Here is a 20,236-nt window from a genome sequence, read left to right as displayed (position 1 = left end):
TTTTGGTGAATGGTGAGAAAGAATGGTGAATTTTCATTCTTTTACATGTGGCTTTCCAGTTTTCCCAGCACCGTTTGTTGAAAAGACTTTCTTTTCTCCATTGTAGGCCCTCAGCTCCTTTGTTGAAGATTAGCTGTCCATAGATGTTTGGTTTTATTTCTGGGCTTTCAATTCTGTTCCATTGATCTGTGCACCTGTTGTTGTACCAGTACCATGCTGTTTTGATCACTGTAGCTTTGTAGTATGTTTTGAAGTCAGGGATTGTGATGCCTCCAGTTTTGTTCATTTTGCTCAGGATTACTTTAGCAATTCGGGGTCTTTTGTTGCCCCATATGAATTTTAGGACTCTTTGTTCTAATTCTGTAAAGAATGTCCTTGGGATTCTGATTGGGATAGCATTGAATCTGTAGATTGCTTTAGGTAGAATGGACATCTTAACTATGTTTATTCTTCCAATTCATGTACATGGGATGTCTTTCCATCTCTTTATGTCGTCATGTATTTCTTTCAGAAAAGCCTTGTGATTTTCATTGTATAGGTCTTTTGCTTCCTTAGTTGAAATCACCCTGAGGTATTTTATTCTTTTTGTAGCGATTGTGAATGGTATTGTGTTCTTGAGTTCTTTTTCTGTTAGTTCATTATTAGAGTATAGAAATGCTACTGATTTATGCAAATTGATTTTATATCCTGCAATTTTGCTGTAGTTGTTGATTACTTCTAAGAGTTTTTCAATGGATTCTTTGGGGTTTTCTGTATATAAGATCATGTCGTCTGCAAACAGCAGGCGTTTCACTTCTTCCCTCCCTATTTGGATTCCTTTTTCTTGCCTAATTGCTCTGGCCCAAACCTCCAGTACTATGTTAAATAAGAGTGGTGATAGAGGGCATCCTTGTCTCATTCCTGTTTTCAGGGGGATGGTGCTCAGTTTTTGTTCATTGAGTATGAGCTTGGCTGTGGGTTTGTCATATATAAGCTTTATTATTTTGAGGTGGTTCCCTTCTATCCCCATTTTCTTCAGAGTTTTCATCATAAATGGCTGTTGGATCTTGTCAAATGCTTTCTCTGCATCTATTGAGATGATCATGTGGTTTTTATTCCTCAGTTTGTTGATGTGGTGTATCACGTTGATTGACTTGCAGATGTTGAACCATCCCTGTGTCCCTGGTATGAATCCCACTTGATCATGATGTATGATCCTTTTGATGAATTGCTGAATTCTGGTTACCAAAATTTTGTTTAGAATTTTTGCATCTATGTTCTTCAGCGATATTGGCCTGTAGTTCTCCTTTTTCATGTTGTCCTTGTCAGGCTTTGGTATCAGCGTGATGTTGGCCTCATAGAATGTGTTAGGAAGTGTTCCATCTTCCCTAACTTTTTGGAATAGCTTGAAAATGATAGGTATTAAATCCTCTGTGAAAGTTTGGTAGAGTTCCCCGGGAAAGCCATCTGGTCCTGAGGTTTTATTCTTTGGGATGCTTTTGATTGCTGTTTTAATCTCTTTCCTTGTGATTGTTGTGTTCAAATTGTCTGCTTCTTCTTGACTAAGCTTTGGGAGATTGTAGCAATGTAAGAATTTATCCATTTCCTCTAGGTTATCCATTTTGTTGGCATATAGTTTTTTGTAGTATTCTCTTATAATCTGTTGTGTTTCTGCGGAGTCTGTTATTTCTCCTCTTTCATTTCTGATTTCGTTTATTTGAGCTTTCTTTCTTTTTTTCTTTGTAAGTCTGGCTAGGGGTTTGTCAATTTTATTTATCTTCTCAAAGAACCAGCTCTTTGTTGCATTGATCCTTTCTACTGCCTTGTTTGTTTCAATAGTATTTATTTCTGCTCTGATTTTTATTATTTCTCTCCTTCTGCTGACTTTGGGCTTTATTTGTTCTTTTTTCTCTAGTTCAGTTAGGTGTAGTTTAAGATTGCTTAGTTTCTTGTTTGTTAAGATGTGCCTGTATTGCAATGAATTTCCCTCTTAATACAGCTTTTGCTGTATCCCGTATGCTTTGGTATGGCATGTTATCATTTTCATTTGTCTCCGGGTATTTTTTGATTTCTTGTTTAATTTCTTCAATGATCCATTGCTTGTTCAATAGCATATTGTTTAGTCTCCACATCTTTGTGCCTTTCTCAGCTTTTTTCTTGTAATTAATTTCTAGTTTTATAGCATTATGATCGGAGAAGATGCTTGTTGTTATTTCAATTTTTTTAAATTTGTAGAGGCTTACCTTGTTTCCCAACATATGGTCTATCCTTGAGAATGTTCCATGCACGCTTGAGAAGAATGTGTATTCTGCTGCTTTTGGGTGAAGTGTTCTCTATATGTCTATTAAGTCCAACTGTTTTAGCTCTTTGTGTAGCTCCACTGTTTCCTTGTTGATTTTCTGTCTGGATGATCTGTCCATTGATGTGAGTGGGATGTTGAGGTCTCCTACTATTATTGTGTTATTTTTGATATCTTCTTTTAGATTTGTTAATAGTTGCTTTATGAACTTTGGTGCTGCTGTGTTGGGTGCATAGATATTTATAAGCGTTATTTCTTCTTGATGAAGTGTCCTTTTGATTATTATGTGTTGGCCCTTTATGTCTCTCTTTACCTGCCTTATCTTGAAATCTGTTTTGTCTGATATAAGTGTTGCAGCACCTGCTTTCTTTTGTTTGCTATTAGCTTGGAGTTTTGTCTTCCATCCCTTCACTCTGAGCCTGTGTTTGTCCTTGGAGCTGAGGTGTGTTTCCTGGAGGCAACAAATTGTTGGATCTTGTTCTTTAATCCATCTTGCCACTTTGTGTCTTTTTATTGGAGAGTTCAAGCCGTTTACATTGAAGGTGATTATTGATGTATGAGGGCTTAATGCTGTCATTCTGTCGCTCATTTTCTGGTTTTCCTTGTTTCTCGTCCTGTGTATTTTAGCCTACTCATTGACTTATGCAATTTCTTATGCTGGGTTTCTTAGCTTTTTCCTTATTTATGTTTCGTGTCTCTGTTCTGTTTTTTAGTTTAGTGGCTACCCTGAGGTTTGTATTCAGAATCTCGTGTATAACATGTCCATTTTCTGGTGGCGTCGTATTTCCTTAGTCTAAACTGCTTCAGTCCCTTTCCTCCTCCCCTCCTAAATTATTATTTTCATCTCTTATTCCAACTTGTGTTGTGAGTTTGTGGTTAGATTGATAAGATTGTCTTTGCTTTGGTGATTTCTTTCCCTTTATCCTAATGCTATAGTTGAATATTTGCTGTCCTCTTCTGGTTCTATTTGTTTCCCTACTCTGTATTTTGTGACCCCTTTCTCCCTTTTTTTCTTTTTTCAGGTATGAGAGCCTTCTTGAGGATTTCTTGTAGGGGTAGTTTTGTGGCTGTGAAGTCCCTTAGCTTTTGTTTGTCTGGAAAAGATTTAATTTCTCCCTCATATCTGAAGGATATTTTCACTGGATAGAGTATTCTTGGCTGAAGATATTTATCCTTCAAAGTTTTGAATATGTCTTTCCAGTCTCTCCTAGCTTGTAAGGTTTCTGTAGAGAAATCCACTGAAAGTCTGATAGGGGTTCCTTTGTAGGTTATGTTCTTCTGCCTTGCTGCCCTGAGTATTGTTTCTTTGTCATTCATTTTTGCCATTTTTGCTACTATATGCCTTGCAGTAGGTCTTTTTACATTGACAAATCTAGGAGATCTGAAAGCTTCCTCCACACACATTTCTCTCTCAATCCCTAGAGTTGGGAAGTTCTCTGCTGTTATGTCATTGAGCACACTTTTTGCTCCATTTTCCTTTTCCACACCCTCAGGAATTCCTATTATTCTTAAATTGCATTTTCTCATTGAGTCAGCTATTTCTCGGAGATTTTCTTCAGTTTTTTAAATTCTTAGTTCTCTTTCTTCCTCTGTCTGGAGCCATTCAGCCTGTCTATCTTCGATTATGCTAATTTTCTCCTCTATGGTGTCTACATGGACATTCAGGGAATCGGTATTCTGTTTTATCTGATCCATTGTATTTTTCATCTCTAGTATTTCTGATTGATTCTTCTTTATAGTTTCAATCTCTTTTGTGAAGTAACTCCAGAACTTGTTGACTTGTTTCTCTATATTTCCCTTTACATCATTGAGTTTTTTGATGATAGCTACTCTAAATTCATTTTCACTTAGTTTACCTATTTCTGAGTCCTCAGGACATAATTCTGTGTTTTTATTGTTTTCCTTCTGGTCTGGAGCTTTTATAAATTGTTGGATGGTAGAGGAGCAGTTTTTGCACATGATGCATTATTCGGCTGCAGTTACAGCCTGTCGCCACTAGATGGGGGTCGAGAGCAGCGTGTTCTGAGCCCTCCGCCTTCAGTTGTGATGGTGGCACACAGTGTGGGTTGGGGGAGGAGGGGCACTTTCTCTCACGCAGACCTGGATTCCAATCAGCTCTCGCTCTCTGAGTTCCCGGGACCCTGGCTTGATGGGGTTGCCCCACGCGAAAGCTTTCCCCCATTAGAGGATTTCCGCCCCACGGGTCTGTGGGAGTCCTGGGTGATCCCGCGGACGCGTGGCCCCTCTCCCGCTCCTTCCCACACCCACAGCAGCGATCCCAGTCTCTAGGGGAGGAAGCGAAGTTCTCTCCTAACCTGCTCCAGCTCCTCCAAGGGCAGCTCCAGCCTCTCCGCCCTCCATCATTTGGCTGCTGTGGGTCTCTGACGATTTCTGTGCTATTAGGATTACTTTTGGTTGGAATGCAGTTGCTTCTTTTGGTTGTAATTCGGAGGGGAGAGAGTCCTGGGTGAGCTCACTCCACCATGTTGCTGACCACCATTATGTTTTTTGAAACAATTTTAACTGCATTATGTTCTGTTGTATGGATATATAACTCATTTTATATCCATAATTTATTTTACTATTATGGACATTTAGATCCTTTTTTCCCCTATAAAATTTCATGATGTGAGGAATATTTTTCTACGTAAATCTTGTGTCCCATCTCAAATTATTTCCATAGAAGTGGAATAACTGAGTCAAATGTAGGATCATCTATAAAGTGTTGATAGATAATGCAAAATGCTTTCCAAAAGACATTTTCAACAGCACTGTCTTGAGAGTGGCTGTCTTAATGCATCTTTATCAGCACTGAGAATAATTTTAAATATCTTGTTCACATGACAGGTGAAATAGTTTTCTTATTATTGAGTTTTGTGTTTTAAGGATTTAAGCTCTTTGTCATATTTGTGATGAATGCTTTTGCATTTTATTGTTTGCTTTTAATTTACTGAATGGAAATTAATGGTAAATACTCTAGAGGCTAGGAAAAAAATTGGAGTTTTTGTGTCATGGAGCAATTCCACATTTCTTATCTAGTCAGATATTTGGATCCTTTGTTATTGCTGTAGCTTTTATACTCAGAATGTCCTTTAGCATTAAGAGATTAGACCAATGTTCACTTAAATTTTTATATCAAGTTTTATGATTATGATGTTTCGATTTAGTCTTTTTTCAGCCCCTGAGCCAGTTCACCAGGGCCAGTTGGGAGCCATTAGGTACTGACATTATGAAGCAGTACTAACTTTATCCAGATCATCCAGAATACACTTAAAATAAGTGTGTTATATTTCCATCAAAATGAAGGCCTCTAGACTCCTCAGTGGTGTGAAGTTGTTGTAAGGGACAAGAGGACAGTACAGGTGTTCGTTATGTTTTTTAATTAACAGAAAACATTGCATTTTGTGGTGATTTTTTCTTCCACAGGATATGATCATACTTATACTATTTTCATTAGTGTGCCCATCTCACGATACAGTCATGCACCACATAATGATGTTTTGGTCAAGGATGCACCACATATACGACAGTGGTCCCACAAGATTAGTACCACACAGCCTAGCTGTATGGTCGGCTCTACCATCTAGATTTGTGTAAGTACACTCTGTGAAGTTTGCACAATGACGAAATTGCCTAACAGACATTTCTCAGAAGGTATCCCTGTCATTAAGCGACATGAGATTGCGTATTCATTTCAAACAATGTGACACAAATTTCTGAGATTGAGTCATTATTAGAAGGGTTAAAGATAGATAATTACTTTTCGGAAATTATGACTCATGACGTTTCTTACTTTTATAAAAATGTTAAATCAGCAATGGCTCTTACCATTAACTATATTTTTTTGTCTTAGAACATGCGGAATTATCTCAAGGGAGATGAAACAACTTAGGGTTTTGCATTCTGTTGCTTGGATATACTTCAGTGCTCGGCAACAGTTAGAAAGTAGTATCTTAGGAGAGACACTGGGGAAAATTACAGGAAAGGAGATGGATAGGATGGGCAAAAATTAAAAAGTTATTGAAAAAGTTCAGAGAAATTGAATATAACATTTAAATATTAGACATTTACATACTATTTCATGACTTGTGCTAAGTGAAATTAGAAAAGGAGACTAGATGGCCACTGTGAATGCATCTCAAACCCAGATTGGTATTTTTGCCTGTTTATTTGAAGAACATAAGTCCCTGTGATGGATAAGCAAATGTAAGAAAATGAGAGACCTGGAGTGACTGTCACCTGAATTATTAACATAAGTATTTTCACTTGAAGTTAACCTGCCTGGGTACTTGATAATCTAAGGAAAGGAATAATGGATTGGGACCTTTTTATATTTAAGGTATTGTATAATTGCTCAATCCTTCAGAATTTATTTATGATTAACTCAGGACAATCTTAAGGCTTATGCAATACACTTAGCCTGTAATGCTCAGTAAGATGACGTTAGTCCTTGTTTACTTACCATCTTCCGTGCTCTGGCTCACTTCTTTTTAAGAAAAATGCGTGCCAGAATCAGATTTTTTTTCCAAAAAAGAAGAGAATAGTAGGAGAATGTAAGGAATTCCTCAAGTTTAGACATTACTTTATAAGCTGTGTTTGTTGACTTGCAGTTTACTGATGGTTTCTGTCACAGTAAATATTAAACCAAAGGTCTTGCTTTGCTCATATAAGTTTTGGACCTATTGCATAGACCACACATACAAAAAAGAAACCTCTGGCACCTCAGCTGTGTTGATAGGTATGTATTTAACCTTTGTCGTGCTCAGTATATCTTTTTGCTAATTCCTTGTTTCCTGTTTTAGTCTTCTCATGCTTATATTTTGCAGTCTTAATTTTTATGTTTAAATCTATCTTTACCTTTGTTTCTTCCATTGTTATAATTCATAATTGGTCTCCCAAGTAGCTAACTAATACTTTGTTCTAATTTATTCTTATTTTTCTATTATATTTAAGTCATTCAAAACTTGTGTGATGTAGATCTAAATTATTTTTATCCAGATTGCTATTTAGTTATTCCACTATTACTTGCTAAATATTGTTAAGTTTTCCCTTCTTTTGTAATGCTTGCCTTTCATATTTAGATTTTTGTGTATTTGGAACTATTTCTAGATATTCTGAGCTTTTGTATTGCTCTTTTGTTTGAAATTTTTGTGTCATACTACATTTTTTCAAAATTGCTGGTACTGTCAGCTACAATCAAATTCCATACCAACCTCGTTGTTGCCACTGTTCCAATAGAATACTTTATAATAATTTCTGCTGAGGAAGGGTAGTTATTACTCACTTTTCTTCCTTTTTTATGATATCATCTGTTTACTTTTTGGATGTTTTCTAAGCTCATGAAATCACATATTGAGAGATCCTATATTCATCCATGAGACAGAAAAAGAACAGTGGAAAAACTGGTGAAACCTGGATAAAGTCTGTAGTTTAAAGTACCAGTGTGCTACATGGTACCAGTGTTAATTAAGAAACTAAGAAATGTTTGGATGTTAACTAGACTTACTGTGGTGATCTTGTCACAATATATACCAATATTGAATTATGTTGTACACCCGAAACTAACGTGTTATATGTCAATTATATATAAATTAAAAAATAAGTACAATTTTAGAAAAAGAAATTGAGAAATTTTGATAATTATACTATTTTATATAAGATGTTAGGAAAAGCTGGGTAAAGGGTATATGGGAACTCTACTATTTTTGCAATTCTTCTGCAAGTCTGAAATTAATTTAAAACAAAAGATTCTAAAAGATCACATTGAAATTCTCTAACACTCATTTATATATTCAGCAAGCATTTATTAAGTACCAGTTTTATGCAAGACACTATCTAAAATAATTTTGTCATCTGCTCCCACTAGTGGCACCTAACCTTTTCTGACTACAATTGCAGATAGGTCAGCAAATAGTTCCTGTCAATCTAAGGCCTTAAAGGGAGTTAAATAGTGCCTACAAGTATTTGCAAAAAATTCAAATGCACATGTAACAGCTATTTTAAATAATGAATACATGTTATTTGCCTTTAGACGACACTTTTTAATGACTACTAGATCACTTACTCTTCCTTCTAATTGGCTAAACCCAAACTTTTCATTTGGAAAACAAAAGCCCTTAACTCAGATCTGTTGCATATCCAGGCTGTAGCAGTACTAGGAGGAAGCATTTTTTTGCATTGCTGTGGTTCTCACGTTCTAGTTAGTATTAATCCTTCATCCATACCCTTCCCTGATCATCCTGTCCCTATGAAAAGGGCTCTGAGTCCTTCCTTGTGTACATCTTTTGTAGTCACTCAAGACTGAAGGACCAAAATAAGTGGCTTTAGTTTTTCAGTTCTGTTTTAGCTAAGGAAGTTGAGCCCAGCATACTATCACTGAAGATAAAGTCAAACTCTTCTTTTATTGTGTCTTAATCCATGCTCTGTAGCTGTTTGAGTACATAGTGACTAAGAAGACCCATTTGTGGGGTGAAATTCAGTGGATTAAAATATATCAAGGGATAATAAAATGTAATGCCATTCTTGTTAAAAAAACTAAACAAAACAGCAAACTGGGGCTGGAAAGGAATTTCCTTAATAACTGATACCATTATTCTGTAGCAAGATCGTATTTGTATTTATATTTAACAGTTTACATCAGTAAAACAAATCTACCAATAACCATTGGCAAGTGTCACATTTAATGGTGAACTACTGTAAGAATCTCTTGCAAAATCTGAAACAAGGATGCCCACTGTTATACATAGGGTGTACATTGTACTAGAGATCCTAATCAACACGAAAGGAAAAGACAAGTTCAATAGACTTCACTTAAACAGACACGCTTCAAACTAACGAGAGTTTAGTAAGTTTTCTCAGTATATCCTAACAACCACCAAGCAAAAAATATTATCTAAAATGAAATACCTTTTTCAAAAGAAACAAAAAATATGCGGTATCTAGGAAAAACCCAAAAGATATGCAAGAATTTTATAGAGAAAATTATAAAACTTTATTAAGGACATAGAAGAAGATATAAATAAAGAAAGACTTAATGTTATAATGATATTTATCCTCTTCAAATAAATTAATCAAAATCACAACAGTGTCTTTCATGGACCTCGACAAACTGATTCTAAAATTATTATGGATGAGTAAAGGACCAAGAGCCAAGGTGAGTTTGAAAAGGAAGAGAGGAAACTGCCCAAGATTGGCAGCTTGTGTGGGAGAAAGGAGCTATCATATGTTGCTGGAGGGATGGTAATGGGAGCTACTTTTTAAAGTAAAAACAGTCTTTAGCTAATAGATGCCCAAACAAAATTCAAAAGAGCATACTGTGAAAAAATGTCTTCAGTTCCCCTCAGAGGTAACCTCTTTTGACAGTTTCTGGAGTATGCCTCAAGAACTCTTATGCATAAACAGAGATATTATATAATGGTTTTGAGAAATTGTACCATTTTATACCATGATTTTTTTCACCGATTTTCGTTTTTCTATTGAAGTATATTTGACAAATAACATTATATTTCAAATGCACAACATAATGATTTGATATTTGTATGTATTGTGAAATCATCACCATAGTAAATCTAGTTAACATCTGTCACTGTACATAGTTAAAAAAAATTTCTTTTTCTTGTGGTGAAGACTTTTAAGATCTATTCACATATGCAGTATAGTATTATCAGCTGTAGTCATCATGCTGTATGTTACGTCTCCATGACTTATTTTATAACTGGAAGTTTGTGCCTTTGACTCTGTTCACCCATTTGCCCCCCCAAACCTCCCCGCACCAGCCTCTGGCAACCACCAGTCTGTTCTCTGTATCTATGATAGCATATGCCCTCAAGGTCCTTCCATGTTGTCACAAATGGCAGCACTTCATTCTTTTCTATGGCTGAGTAATATTCCATTCTGTGTATATATACACACCACATTTTCTTTATCCATTTGTCCATCGATGGACACTAGGTTGTTTCCATGTCTTGACTCTTGTGAATAATGCTGCTGTGAACATGGGGTGCAGATATCTTTTCAAATTAGTGTTTTTGTTTTCTTTGGATAAATATCCAGAAGTGGGATTGTTGGATCATATGATAGTTCTATTTTTAATTTTTTGAGGAACCTCCATGCTGTTTTCCATAGTGACTACACCAATTTACATTTCTACCACCAGTGCACGAGAGTTCCCTTTTGTCCACATCCTCGCCAACACTTGTTATTTCTTGTCTTTTTGATAATAGCCATTCTGACAGGTTTGATGTGCTATCTCATTGTGGTTGTGATTGACATTCCCCTGATTAGTGATATTGGACACCTTTTCATGTATCTGCTGGCCATCTGTTTGTCTTCTTTGGAAAAATGTCTATTTAGATCTTCTGCCCATTTTTTAATGAGATTGGTTTTTTGCTCTTGAGTTGTGACTTCTTTATATATTTTGGATAGTAAACCCTGTACCATGATTTTTTAAACAAAATATATCTTAGAGCTTATGTCATCTTAATGTCTGTAACACTGCATCATTTATTTTAATGATTATAGAATAATCATATAGTTATACTATAAATTAGCCAGTTCCCTAAGATGTATGTTTACATTATTTCTAATCTTTTCTTGCTGCCAACGATGCTAAGATGAATTTTCTTCCTCGTATATATATTATTTCACACATGTCTAAGTATATCTATAGGATGAATATCTAGGAGTGGAGTTGCTGGCTCAAAGAGTGTGCACGTTTCTGTTTTGGGCAGATGTTACCACCATGTTTGCCTCCACAGGGTGGTGCTTATTTACATCTCGCCAGTGCTGTGTTTCCCATCGAGCCCCGTCCACCAACGCAGTGTGTCAGACTATGAATATGACAGATAGAAAAGGTTATTTCTTGGTCTCTTGTTAATTAGTAGGAGTTCTATATGTATTAGGAATCTATATAGGATTTAAGTTAGGTCTTTGGTTATATGTGTAACAAATATATTTCCCAGGTTGTCATTTGTATTTTAACTTTGCTTATTGTGTTTGTTTTGTATGTAGAAAATGCTGATTTTGTGTAAATTTTTCAGGCTTTTCTTGTATCACCTGGCTTTTGTTTCATATTGGGAAAGGTTTTTCTCATACCATTATTCTTCTGTGTTTTGTTTCTAATAATTTTGTGGTTTTGTTTTTAATATTTAAATCTGACCTATCCAGAGTTTATTTATGGGTGCATACGGCTCCATCTTTACTTTTTTCCAGCTAGCTAGCTTATTCTCCCAACATCGTGCATTGATTAGTCAATCATTACCTCACTAGTGTGAATTGCCACCTTTATTATAATCAAAATGTGTATTTGGATCTCTTTCTGAACTTTGTGTTTTGTTCCATTGGTCTGCTCTTCATGCACTAGTTCCACATTATTTTACTTACTTTAGCACTGTACCGTTTCAGTATGTGATATTACCCTTAAAGAATTTTCTGGGAAGTTCTTGTTTAATTTTCTACAGAACTCTAGAATCAACCTGCCTACTTTGTGGTGGTATTTAATTAAATTGTCTTAGAGGCAGTTCGGGTTTTGTTGTCTTCCATCCAAATATCGGGCATATCTTTCCATTTGTTCATCTTCTTTTGTGTCAGTATCATTTCAGAATTTTCTTTATACAGATCTTGTCATTTCTTCTATTTATTAAGTGGTATTTTATGTTTCTTATTGCTGTTGTAAATAATTGAGATCTTGTCTTATTTTAAGTCTCCTAACTGTAAATAATTGATTAAATTATTTGATTATTTAAAATACTGCATCAGCTGATTTTCCTGAGTTTTCTAGATAAGAGATCTGCAAATAATGATCATTTTAACTCCTTCCCAACTTTTATACCCCATTTCTTTCTCTATTTCAGCTGTGTTGGTTATCATCTTTAGCAGAGTGTTAAAGACGTCTTTGAACATTCCTGATCAGGTTAAGGAAGTGTTTACTCATTCCTATTTTGTTAGGGGCTGGATGTAGAATTTTACTAAATACCTTTTCAATATGAGAAATCTTCATAATTTCTCACTTTTGATCTATTAATGGGGTGAAGATTTCAAAATATTAAATCTTCCTAGAAATCCTGGAGTTTAATACTTGCCTATGGTATATTCTGATATTTGAGTATATTAATGTATTAACGTTTATTAATTTATATTAATATGTAATATTAAACTGTATATTCAAATATTTGATTTAGAATTTTATACTAGTATTTCTGTGAGACACTGGTTTTCTTTTTTCTGTGCTGTTTTTGTGGAGTTTTGTTACCAGCATTATCCTAGATTCCTTGTTTCTCCTTCTTTATTGTGTCCTGGAAGAATTTAAATGATGTTGGAGTTATCTGGTCATTAAAAGTTTGATAGATGTATTCCTACTTGGTGTTTTTCTGGGGAAGCTCTTTTCCAACTTCCTCTATTTATTTCTTTGGAAAGTGTCCTTTTTAAGTAATTGTGTGTGTGTGTGGTCAAGTTTTGGTTATTTATATTTTCCTAGAAAACCACAGTGTTTATCTTATATTTTTACTTAGAAATGACCAAATAGTTGCTTATGACTATTTTAATTTCCTCTTTACGTACGGCTGTGTCTCTGTAAACATTTCTTAGTTTGTGTATTTTTGCATTTTGTATCTTCATTTTTGATTAGATTAGCTGATCTCTTTTTTATTTTTCCCTAAGAAGGAGCTCTTGGGTTAATATTGGTTAGTTTTACAATTTTTGTTTTTCAGCTGGCACTGCTTTAGCTTTTTAATTATTTTTAGATTTTTTTGCAACTTTTAGATAACCTTTTTAATTCAATGGTTTAATATCTGGTTTAATTTCAGTGGCACTAGCAAATGTCTGTATCACTTTGGGAATCTATTAAGGTTGTTTTTGTGGCTGATTTTACGCTAAACTTGATAGAATGTTTCTTGGACCTACTGAAGGTATTTTTGGGGTTTCAGAATAATTTCAACTGGATTTGTCTTATTAATTGGATCTTCTGTATCCATACGTAATTTTGTCTAGTAGATGTTTTTGTGGACTGAGAGGAGTGAATTAAAGTCTCATAATTCTGTATTGTCGATATTTCCTTTATTATTATAGTTTTTGCTTTATAACTGTCTATGCCCTGTTTGTGTTTTTTAAAGTGATTTTTGCCCTGGATTCCAAATGCTTTCCATTGCAGTGTTGACTCTGCTTCATTTGGGTTGAGTTTTTATGATATGCCTTTGCCCATTCTTTCTAAATGAGTCACTTTTCAATATGTCTCCTGTAGACAGCATATTTTTTGTGATTCAGTCTGTTTTTTTCTTTTAATTGTTGAGTTAAAAGACTAACTTCTTTGGTTTTGGTCCTCTCATCATATTTCGTATCCTTTTTGTTTTATTGTTTCTTTTGTTGTTTTTATGTTTTACTACATAATGTATTTTATGTGTTACATGTATGTGTTTTGTGTATTACATGTATGTACATGTACATTTTATGTATTACATGTATGTATTTTATGTATTACACTATTTAATGTGTTTTTTATGAGTTTCTTCAGATAATTTAGAACATTAGAGTTTTTGTTCTAAGGGTACCTTTGTAAACGTAAATAATCTACTTAATTCCTGTGGTAATTCTGTTGTCTCCCTACCGTGAACAGTGAGGAATAGTACATTTGCCCTTTTGCCCATGTCCCTTCCCCACATTCCAAACTTCAGTTGGTTATTTTTGTTAGTGTTGACCTTTGTCTGTACAGCCAACACGACATCAGCCACACTCCCCATCTGTCTCTTTCTTTTAGCCCTCAGTTAACTGCATGGGCAGAGAAAGCAGGCGCTTGTTTAAAAGTTAGTTATCTCCTAAACAGAAAACAGTTCTCTTCCAGAGACTGAGACACAGAATTCTCGCCATCACTCCTTCTGCTGGGGATTTGCTTTTCCTGTTGAAATTCGTCCCCTGAGCTTAGAAGGTTCTTCAGTGATGAGTTCTTGCATCTTCAAGATGATTTGTTTTGAATGCTTTGAGACTTAAATGACAGATTAATTGGATATAAAATTCTTGTCCTGCTTAATTTCCTCGAGGACTCATGGGCTTTGTTCCCCGTCTTCCAGCATGGAATGTTTCTCTGGAGAGTCTGAGGCCGTTGTGGTTTGTCTCATATTATGTTTTTGTATCTGGATATCCAAAGGACTCTTTGATGCCCAGACGTTTACTGGTAGAGGGTGTTGGAGTTTGTTTAGGGTGGAATGGAAAATGGCACAAATTCAGCTGTATCTATAACCTTATATTTCCTTAAAAAATAAAAAAAGATATGAAGCAAATTTCCCAAATGTTAACAAGAGTTCAATATAATTGATGAATACAAGGGAATCTGCACCATTATTCTCTATGGTCCAGGGTATGTTTCAAACACTAATTTTTTTTTTTTTTTGGCTGAAGAAGATTTGCCCTGAACTAAGGTCTATGCCAATCTTCCTCTAGTTTTTAGTATGTGGGCCGCCAGCACTGCATGGCTGCTAACAGATGGGTGTAGACCACTCCCGGGAACCAAACCCAGGCTGCCACCGTGGTGCGCGCTGAACTTAACCACCAGGCCACCAGAGCTGGCCCATGTAACTCAGAGAGCACTTGTATGCTTTAGTGATCCAGTCCACAGCATATTTCACTGAAAAGCACGTTCTTGCCTTATTGATCAAATGTGCATTCTTGTTTTCTTTATATGTGGACAACCACTCATGTAATTCCTCTATTTTCTTTGGTGTCATTTCTTAAGTTTTGAGTAAAAGTATTTTACATTCTAAAGTCCTGTGGCTGGAGATTATAAACTTCTAAATTTAGAGTCTGCAGAGTGGAAATTAGTGGTAATTGCTCCAGAGGCTAGAACTAAATGGGATGTTATCTAAAATCTGTTAAGTGATTTATATTTGCTGGTTTGGGATTATTTTGAACAAATATTCCTCTAAATATACGAAATAGAATTAAGGTTTAAGATACTATGATAATTGAAAGAGTTAAGTATTCAGAACTCTCCCTCTCTCCCTCCATTCCAGCAGGGCTCCCATTAGTACAAGTCATAATAAAAGAAATAAGTCACCTCTATTTTATTTCTTTTTCTCATTTTTATTTTTTAGTACTAAGATATTTTTAAATCTTTTTTTCCTCTGTGTTCAGGTATATGTCTCGAGTCCACGGTATGCATCCAAAAGAGACCACCCGTCAGCTGAGCTTAGCTGTGAAGGATGGTCTCATTGTGGAGACTCTGACAGTGGGCTGCAAAGGTTCCAAAGCTGGTATTGAACAGGAAGGATATTGGTTGCCAGGAGATGAGATTGTAAGTATCTTTTGTTCGATAGATTTGGAGATGCTGACTTTAAGTTTTTTAACATTATTTAAATACAACCTATAGAAATTTATTTTCAGAAGTTTAGTAATGTTTCACTTTAACACTTTTTATTAACGTTAAGGACCTACACTGGTAAGATGGAGACTTTGCTCCCTGATTTTTTAGGAGAAAAATCACTTTTACAACAAGCTTGCTTTCTCTGTCTAGCTTATCTTGAATCCAAAAACAAAACAAACAAATGTACACACAATTAATGGTATTCCTAAGTGTTTTCTTCAATAAATATTAGTAAAAAGGAAAATGTTTCAATACAGGGTAATGTTGATGCTGTCTGGACAGATTGAAAGGGGTCAGCTGTCTTCTCAGCTGAGCATCTCGCTTCAGGGTGGGTGACGGCAGAGCCCAGAGCCGCCCTTCAGCTAGGTGTGCAGAGCACAGAGGTTCCGGGTGGTAGGCTCCCCTGGCCACTGTCTCCACACACAATGACAACAGCTGGTTTTGTGGCACTTGCACAGAAATCATAGGAAAGACAAAGTTGATTTTCTTTATATTTTTACCTGGTTCTTACTTTGACTCTTAGGTTATGATATTTTAGTCTTCTGTTTCCTCTTGGTGTCATTGAGAAGTACATTTTGTTCTTATGTAAAGATTGGTTTCATGTGTAATATTTCTATCTTCCTACCTATTTGCTTTTGATATTTCTAATAGTTTGATTGGAAAAATCTTAATTTTTGCAAAGGAACATTATTTAAGATGATAGTTTTCAAGTATAATAGACATTAATTTTTTTAGTTTCTCATAGAAATGGATTTAATAATTAGGTATTTTGAGGGTGTTTTATCATGAATTCTTTAAAATCTGAAAAATGAGACAAAATCTTAAAACTGATTCTTTGTGGAAATACTTCCCAAAAACTTTGGATCATATTTCCCTTTCTGGCTCCACAGCAGATGAGACAGCAAACACACACTCACCTGTCAGGTCTGAGAGCAATGAAGTGGTAACACATTGTCTGGGTGGAGTTAGTACATGGAAGCAGGTATGATAAGTTATAAATTAATACAGAAGTGCTTCCATTTTACCTCAGTTTTTGTCATTTTAATCTCTGCCTTCAAAGTTTCAGGAAAGAAAAATCACATTATCAACAAAAAGAAAACATGGAAGAAAAAATGCTTAATGTCACTGGTATTATTTGATTTGTGCACTCTATTGTTCTTGAAAACTTAAGTGAAAATGTTTATATCAGAATAATTTTTCTGTTGACTTCCTTACAGAAAGGGAATCTTTGTTGCCAATAAAGAAACTTTGGGTCCCAAGCCATAATAATAATAACAATATCAAGTGATGTAAGTCTGTCTACATCAGACATTTAAATGAGGACCACTGATAATTGATAGCTTATTATATACTCAAAATAGTCCGGATAACATAAAATTTTCAATCCCCAAACACTTAGAAACTTACGGATTTAGTCTAGAAGGCTATACTGATAATTTCTGAAATTTACACAGTAATTAACCAATAGTAAATGTAACAATCTACAAGATTTTGGTTTGTGGGTCATGTATTCATTTTTTCATAAAACTGATTTTATTTCTCCTTGCTTTTTAGATTTGTGCTTTTCCATATGCTTTCTTCCTCTTCAAGTTGAAGTTTATTTGCTCAGTTTAATTCAACAAGCATTAATGAGCTATTATACATTCGCCACTAATTAGGTTCTGTATAATATCTTTTATTTTTACATGTCCTTACTGTATGTATTTGTAGCATCATCTTTCTCTTTTTTCTTTTTTCTAGATGAAATCTTACATGTAAAGCATACAACCAGTGTACAGATTTTATTAACTCTGGTTGGTTATTATTCACATTTTTATACAAAGTATGCATTTATGATATAAATACACCTGAGTATATAAAAATTGTGCCTTGTTTATACAATATGCAAATATTAAAAATCCAAAGGCAGTGTAATGTAGTAGAAAGAGGTAAGGTCTTATATGTTACAATAGAAAGGGCTTTTCAGTCTCATCTCAAGCATTTATTTAGTTGTGTGACCTTGAGGAAATTTCTTAACCTCCGATCCTCAGCTGTAATATGGTATATTAATATCTATTTCATTTGATTGTTTTAAGGATTAAATGAGATTATCTATATAAAGCATACAACTGTGTACTCAGAGCAATTTTTTGACCAGTGAATAAATATGCTTAAAACAAGAAATGCCTATATAGTGTAGCAAAAGCACAAATTTCTTACTAACCATACAAATGAAAATTCTCATTATGGTCTTTTTACTTTTCAACCTGTATCCCCAAGCACAAGGAGATTTGTAAAGAGGTTTTCCTTTACGATGCTGGATCTGTAAAATGATGAGACTAATTATATGTATATCTCATAACTGTGGCTGGTGTACCACCTAGCTACCCAGGGGCTGTCATGTGCTCAACTTTCATTCCCTAAGAGTACTCTAGAAGGACCCACAACTGATATGCGTCACTCTTGGCACAGCACAAGCATGTCACACTGGCCAGCTCTGTGTGTTTGTAGGGACTGTGTGGCCCATGTATGCAGGCCATTGAGTATGAGAGCCAGTTGTGAACTGTACAACTTAGGAAGTGTCACTCACTTCTCAGACATCATATACTTGTATGTTTATTCAGCAGTTCTCTAGCATATGGCGATAAAGTGTCTTATCCTAACAAAGTGAGTCTTAAGGAAGGATCGCCTTATCTAATTTGCACAAAGGTACTCTGTGGGCTGGTGACAGCCCTGCACGCTGACCTTGGAGTCTGGGACCCCCCCTTTGTAATGTTTCTAGCTTGTATATGATATGACGCCTCTAAAAACTTGAGATTTTAAATTGAAAGATGTACATTAGGGGCCAGCCCCGTGGCTGAGTGGTTAAGTTTGTGTGCTCTGCTGCGGCGGCCCATGGTTTTGCCAGTTCGAATCCTGGGCACGGACATGGCACCACTCATCAGGCCATGCTGAGGCGGCATCCCATATGCCACAACTAGAAGGACCCACAACTAAGAATATACAACTATGTACCGGAGGGCTTTGGGGAGGAAAAGGAAAAAAAAAAAAAAGATGTACATTATTATTCACCTTGTTGACTTTCTGACCCCACATCAGGAGAAGAAAAAATCAAGTAGATATATATATATATATATATATATATATATGACCTTGGGAAGGAAAGGTATATAATTTTTTGTTTATTCATTTTTAAACCTTAATTCAGACTTACAAATATTCTTTTTTCAGGAAGTTCTGTCACTTGAAAATGGATAGTGAAGCTCTTCTTCTTTTCCTTCTGTAGCCTCTAAAAATAGTAGCTGTAGCACACAGGTGGGGAAAACGTTGATTTCTCTTGATAAGTCCTACGAGTTATATCCCTTGATAGAAATCCTTTTTTGCATTAGGAAAGAGACTGGGCTCTCTTTGTCTTTGCTTCCACAATTATGGTGAGAAAGAGTGTAGCTTTCTTTATGCCACTCAGCTAGAGTTGAGCAAAGAGTTTGTTGGTGTCATGTTTTTATTACACCTCTGCTACCTTTTTTCCATGCTTATTTTTGAAAACTTGATACAATTGAAGAATATGCATATCTCGAGTAGCATTATTTTTATTAAATCCAGCAATCATATAATAAAAGCCTAACTCTAATAACATGTCAGGATATAATTATATATAATCTGTTAAAAAGGAAGCCTGTATAAGTCAAAGACAGTGGCCTCCATTTTACTCAGATTCCTTGTATTAGGTTAGAGTGATTTTTAGACATTTTGAGATGCCAGTCTCACCCATCATTTATAGCCATTTTGAAGTGTTAATTCATTTGGAGAAACTATGATAAAATTAGGTAATAAATAAGCATCTTCGTGGTGATATTTTAAATATGTCCATTTGACATAGAATGAAAAATGTAGTTATTAAAAATGAGGCCACTCTCAATTTCAAGTGCTTTGCTTAAATATTAGTAAATAAGCAAAAGTATATGAACCAACCAATTTTTTAAATGACAATCTTGCTTAACCTGGGAAATACTGTTAATAAATTTTCTCTGATCATCTAAAACTTCCAGATTTATGTGTCATTAATATTCACTCATAGGATCCAAATAATTCTTTTAGAGATGGTTTTCATTACTTCTGAAATTATTTTGGTAAGAGGCCAATAGACCAGGGCAGAGTGAAACTTTGTGATGTCTGACCATTCAACATTTTGTTATATCAAGGCTTTTTTCTTTTGATTTTTTAAAGAAATGCTATGTATTCTCGTGGAGTGCTTCATCATCTACCTGCTCTAAAGAAATGTACATGGACGTCTACATTCAATTCATATCTGATAACAATATTTCATGTCCTTTATTCTAACAACTTGAGAAATTTATTTCTCGAGCAGAATTTTACGGTTCGCTGGGCTGAGCTGTTGGTATTTAGTAGCATCCTTCATAATAAACACAGTTAATTTGTTATGAGTTAAACTCTTTACTCATAAGGTGCTCCCTAAAGATAGGAAGGTCTTATAAAGAATATTTAATGTAATCTAGTAGGGCAGGTAACCTTAAGTTACGGATCATTTGCAGATAAAGCATATCAAATATGTGTTTTGATATTGAAGTAGTTGTTATTTATTTGGTGACTTCCAACTTTATTGACCATCC

The 20,236-nt window shown here is 35.1% G+C and overlaps 1 protein-coding gene across 50 annotated transcripts in view; it reads left to right on the top strand.

Annotated features, from left to right (window-relative positions):
• ZMYND11 (zinc finger MYND-type containing 11) overlaps positions 1-20,236 on the top strand; it is a 116,238-nt gene that overhangs the window by 55,962 nt on the left and 40,040 nt on the right. For 39 of the 50 annotated variants that reach the window (XM_008522118.2, XM_008522121.2, XM_008522120.2 and 36 more), the window contains one exon: positions 15,398-15,557. In XM_008522118.2, coding sequence (XP_008520340.1) covers positions 15,398-15,557 — 160 coding nt within the window. Of the gene's footprint in view, positions 1-12,129; positions 12,189-15,397; positions 15,558-20,236 lie in introns of those variants that run through there. The other 11 variants (XM_070601525.1, XM_070601500.1, XM_070601497.1 and 8 more) reach the window with 2 other exon arrangements.

Source organism: Equus przewalskii, chromosome 30, assembly GCF_037783145.1.
Source record: "Equus przewalskii isolate Varuska chromosome 30, EquPr2, whole genome shotgun sequence".
In the NCBI taxonomy this organism is placed as follows: Eukaryota; Metazoa; Chordata; class Mammalia; order Perissodactyla; family Equidae; genus Equus; species Equus przewalskii.
This window is presented reverse-complemented; position numbering and strand designations above follow the sequence as displayed.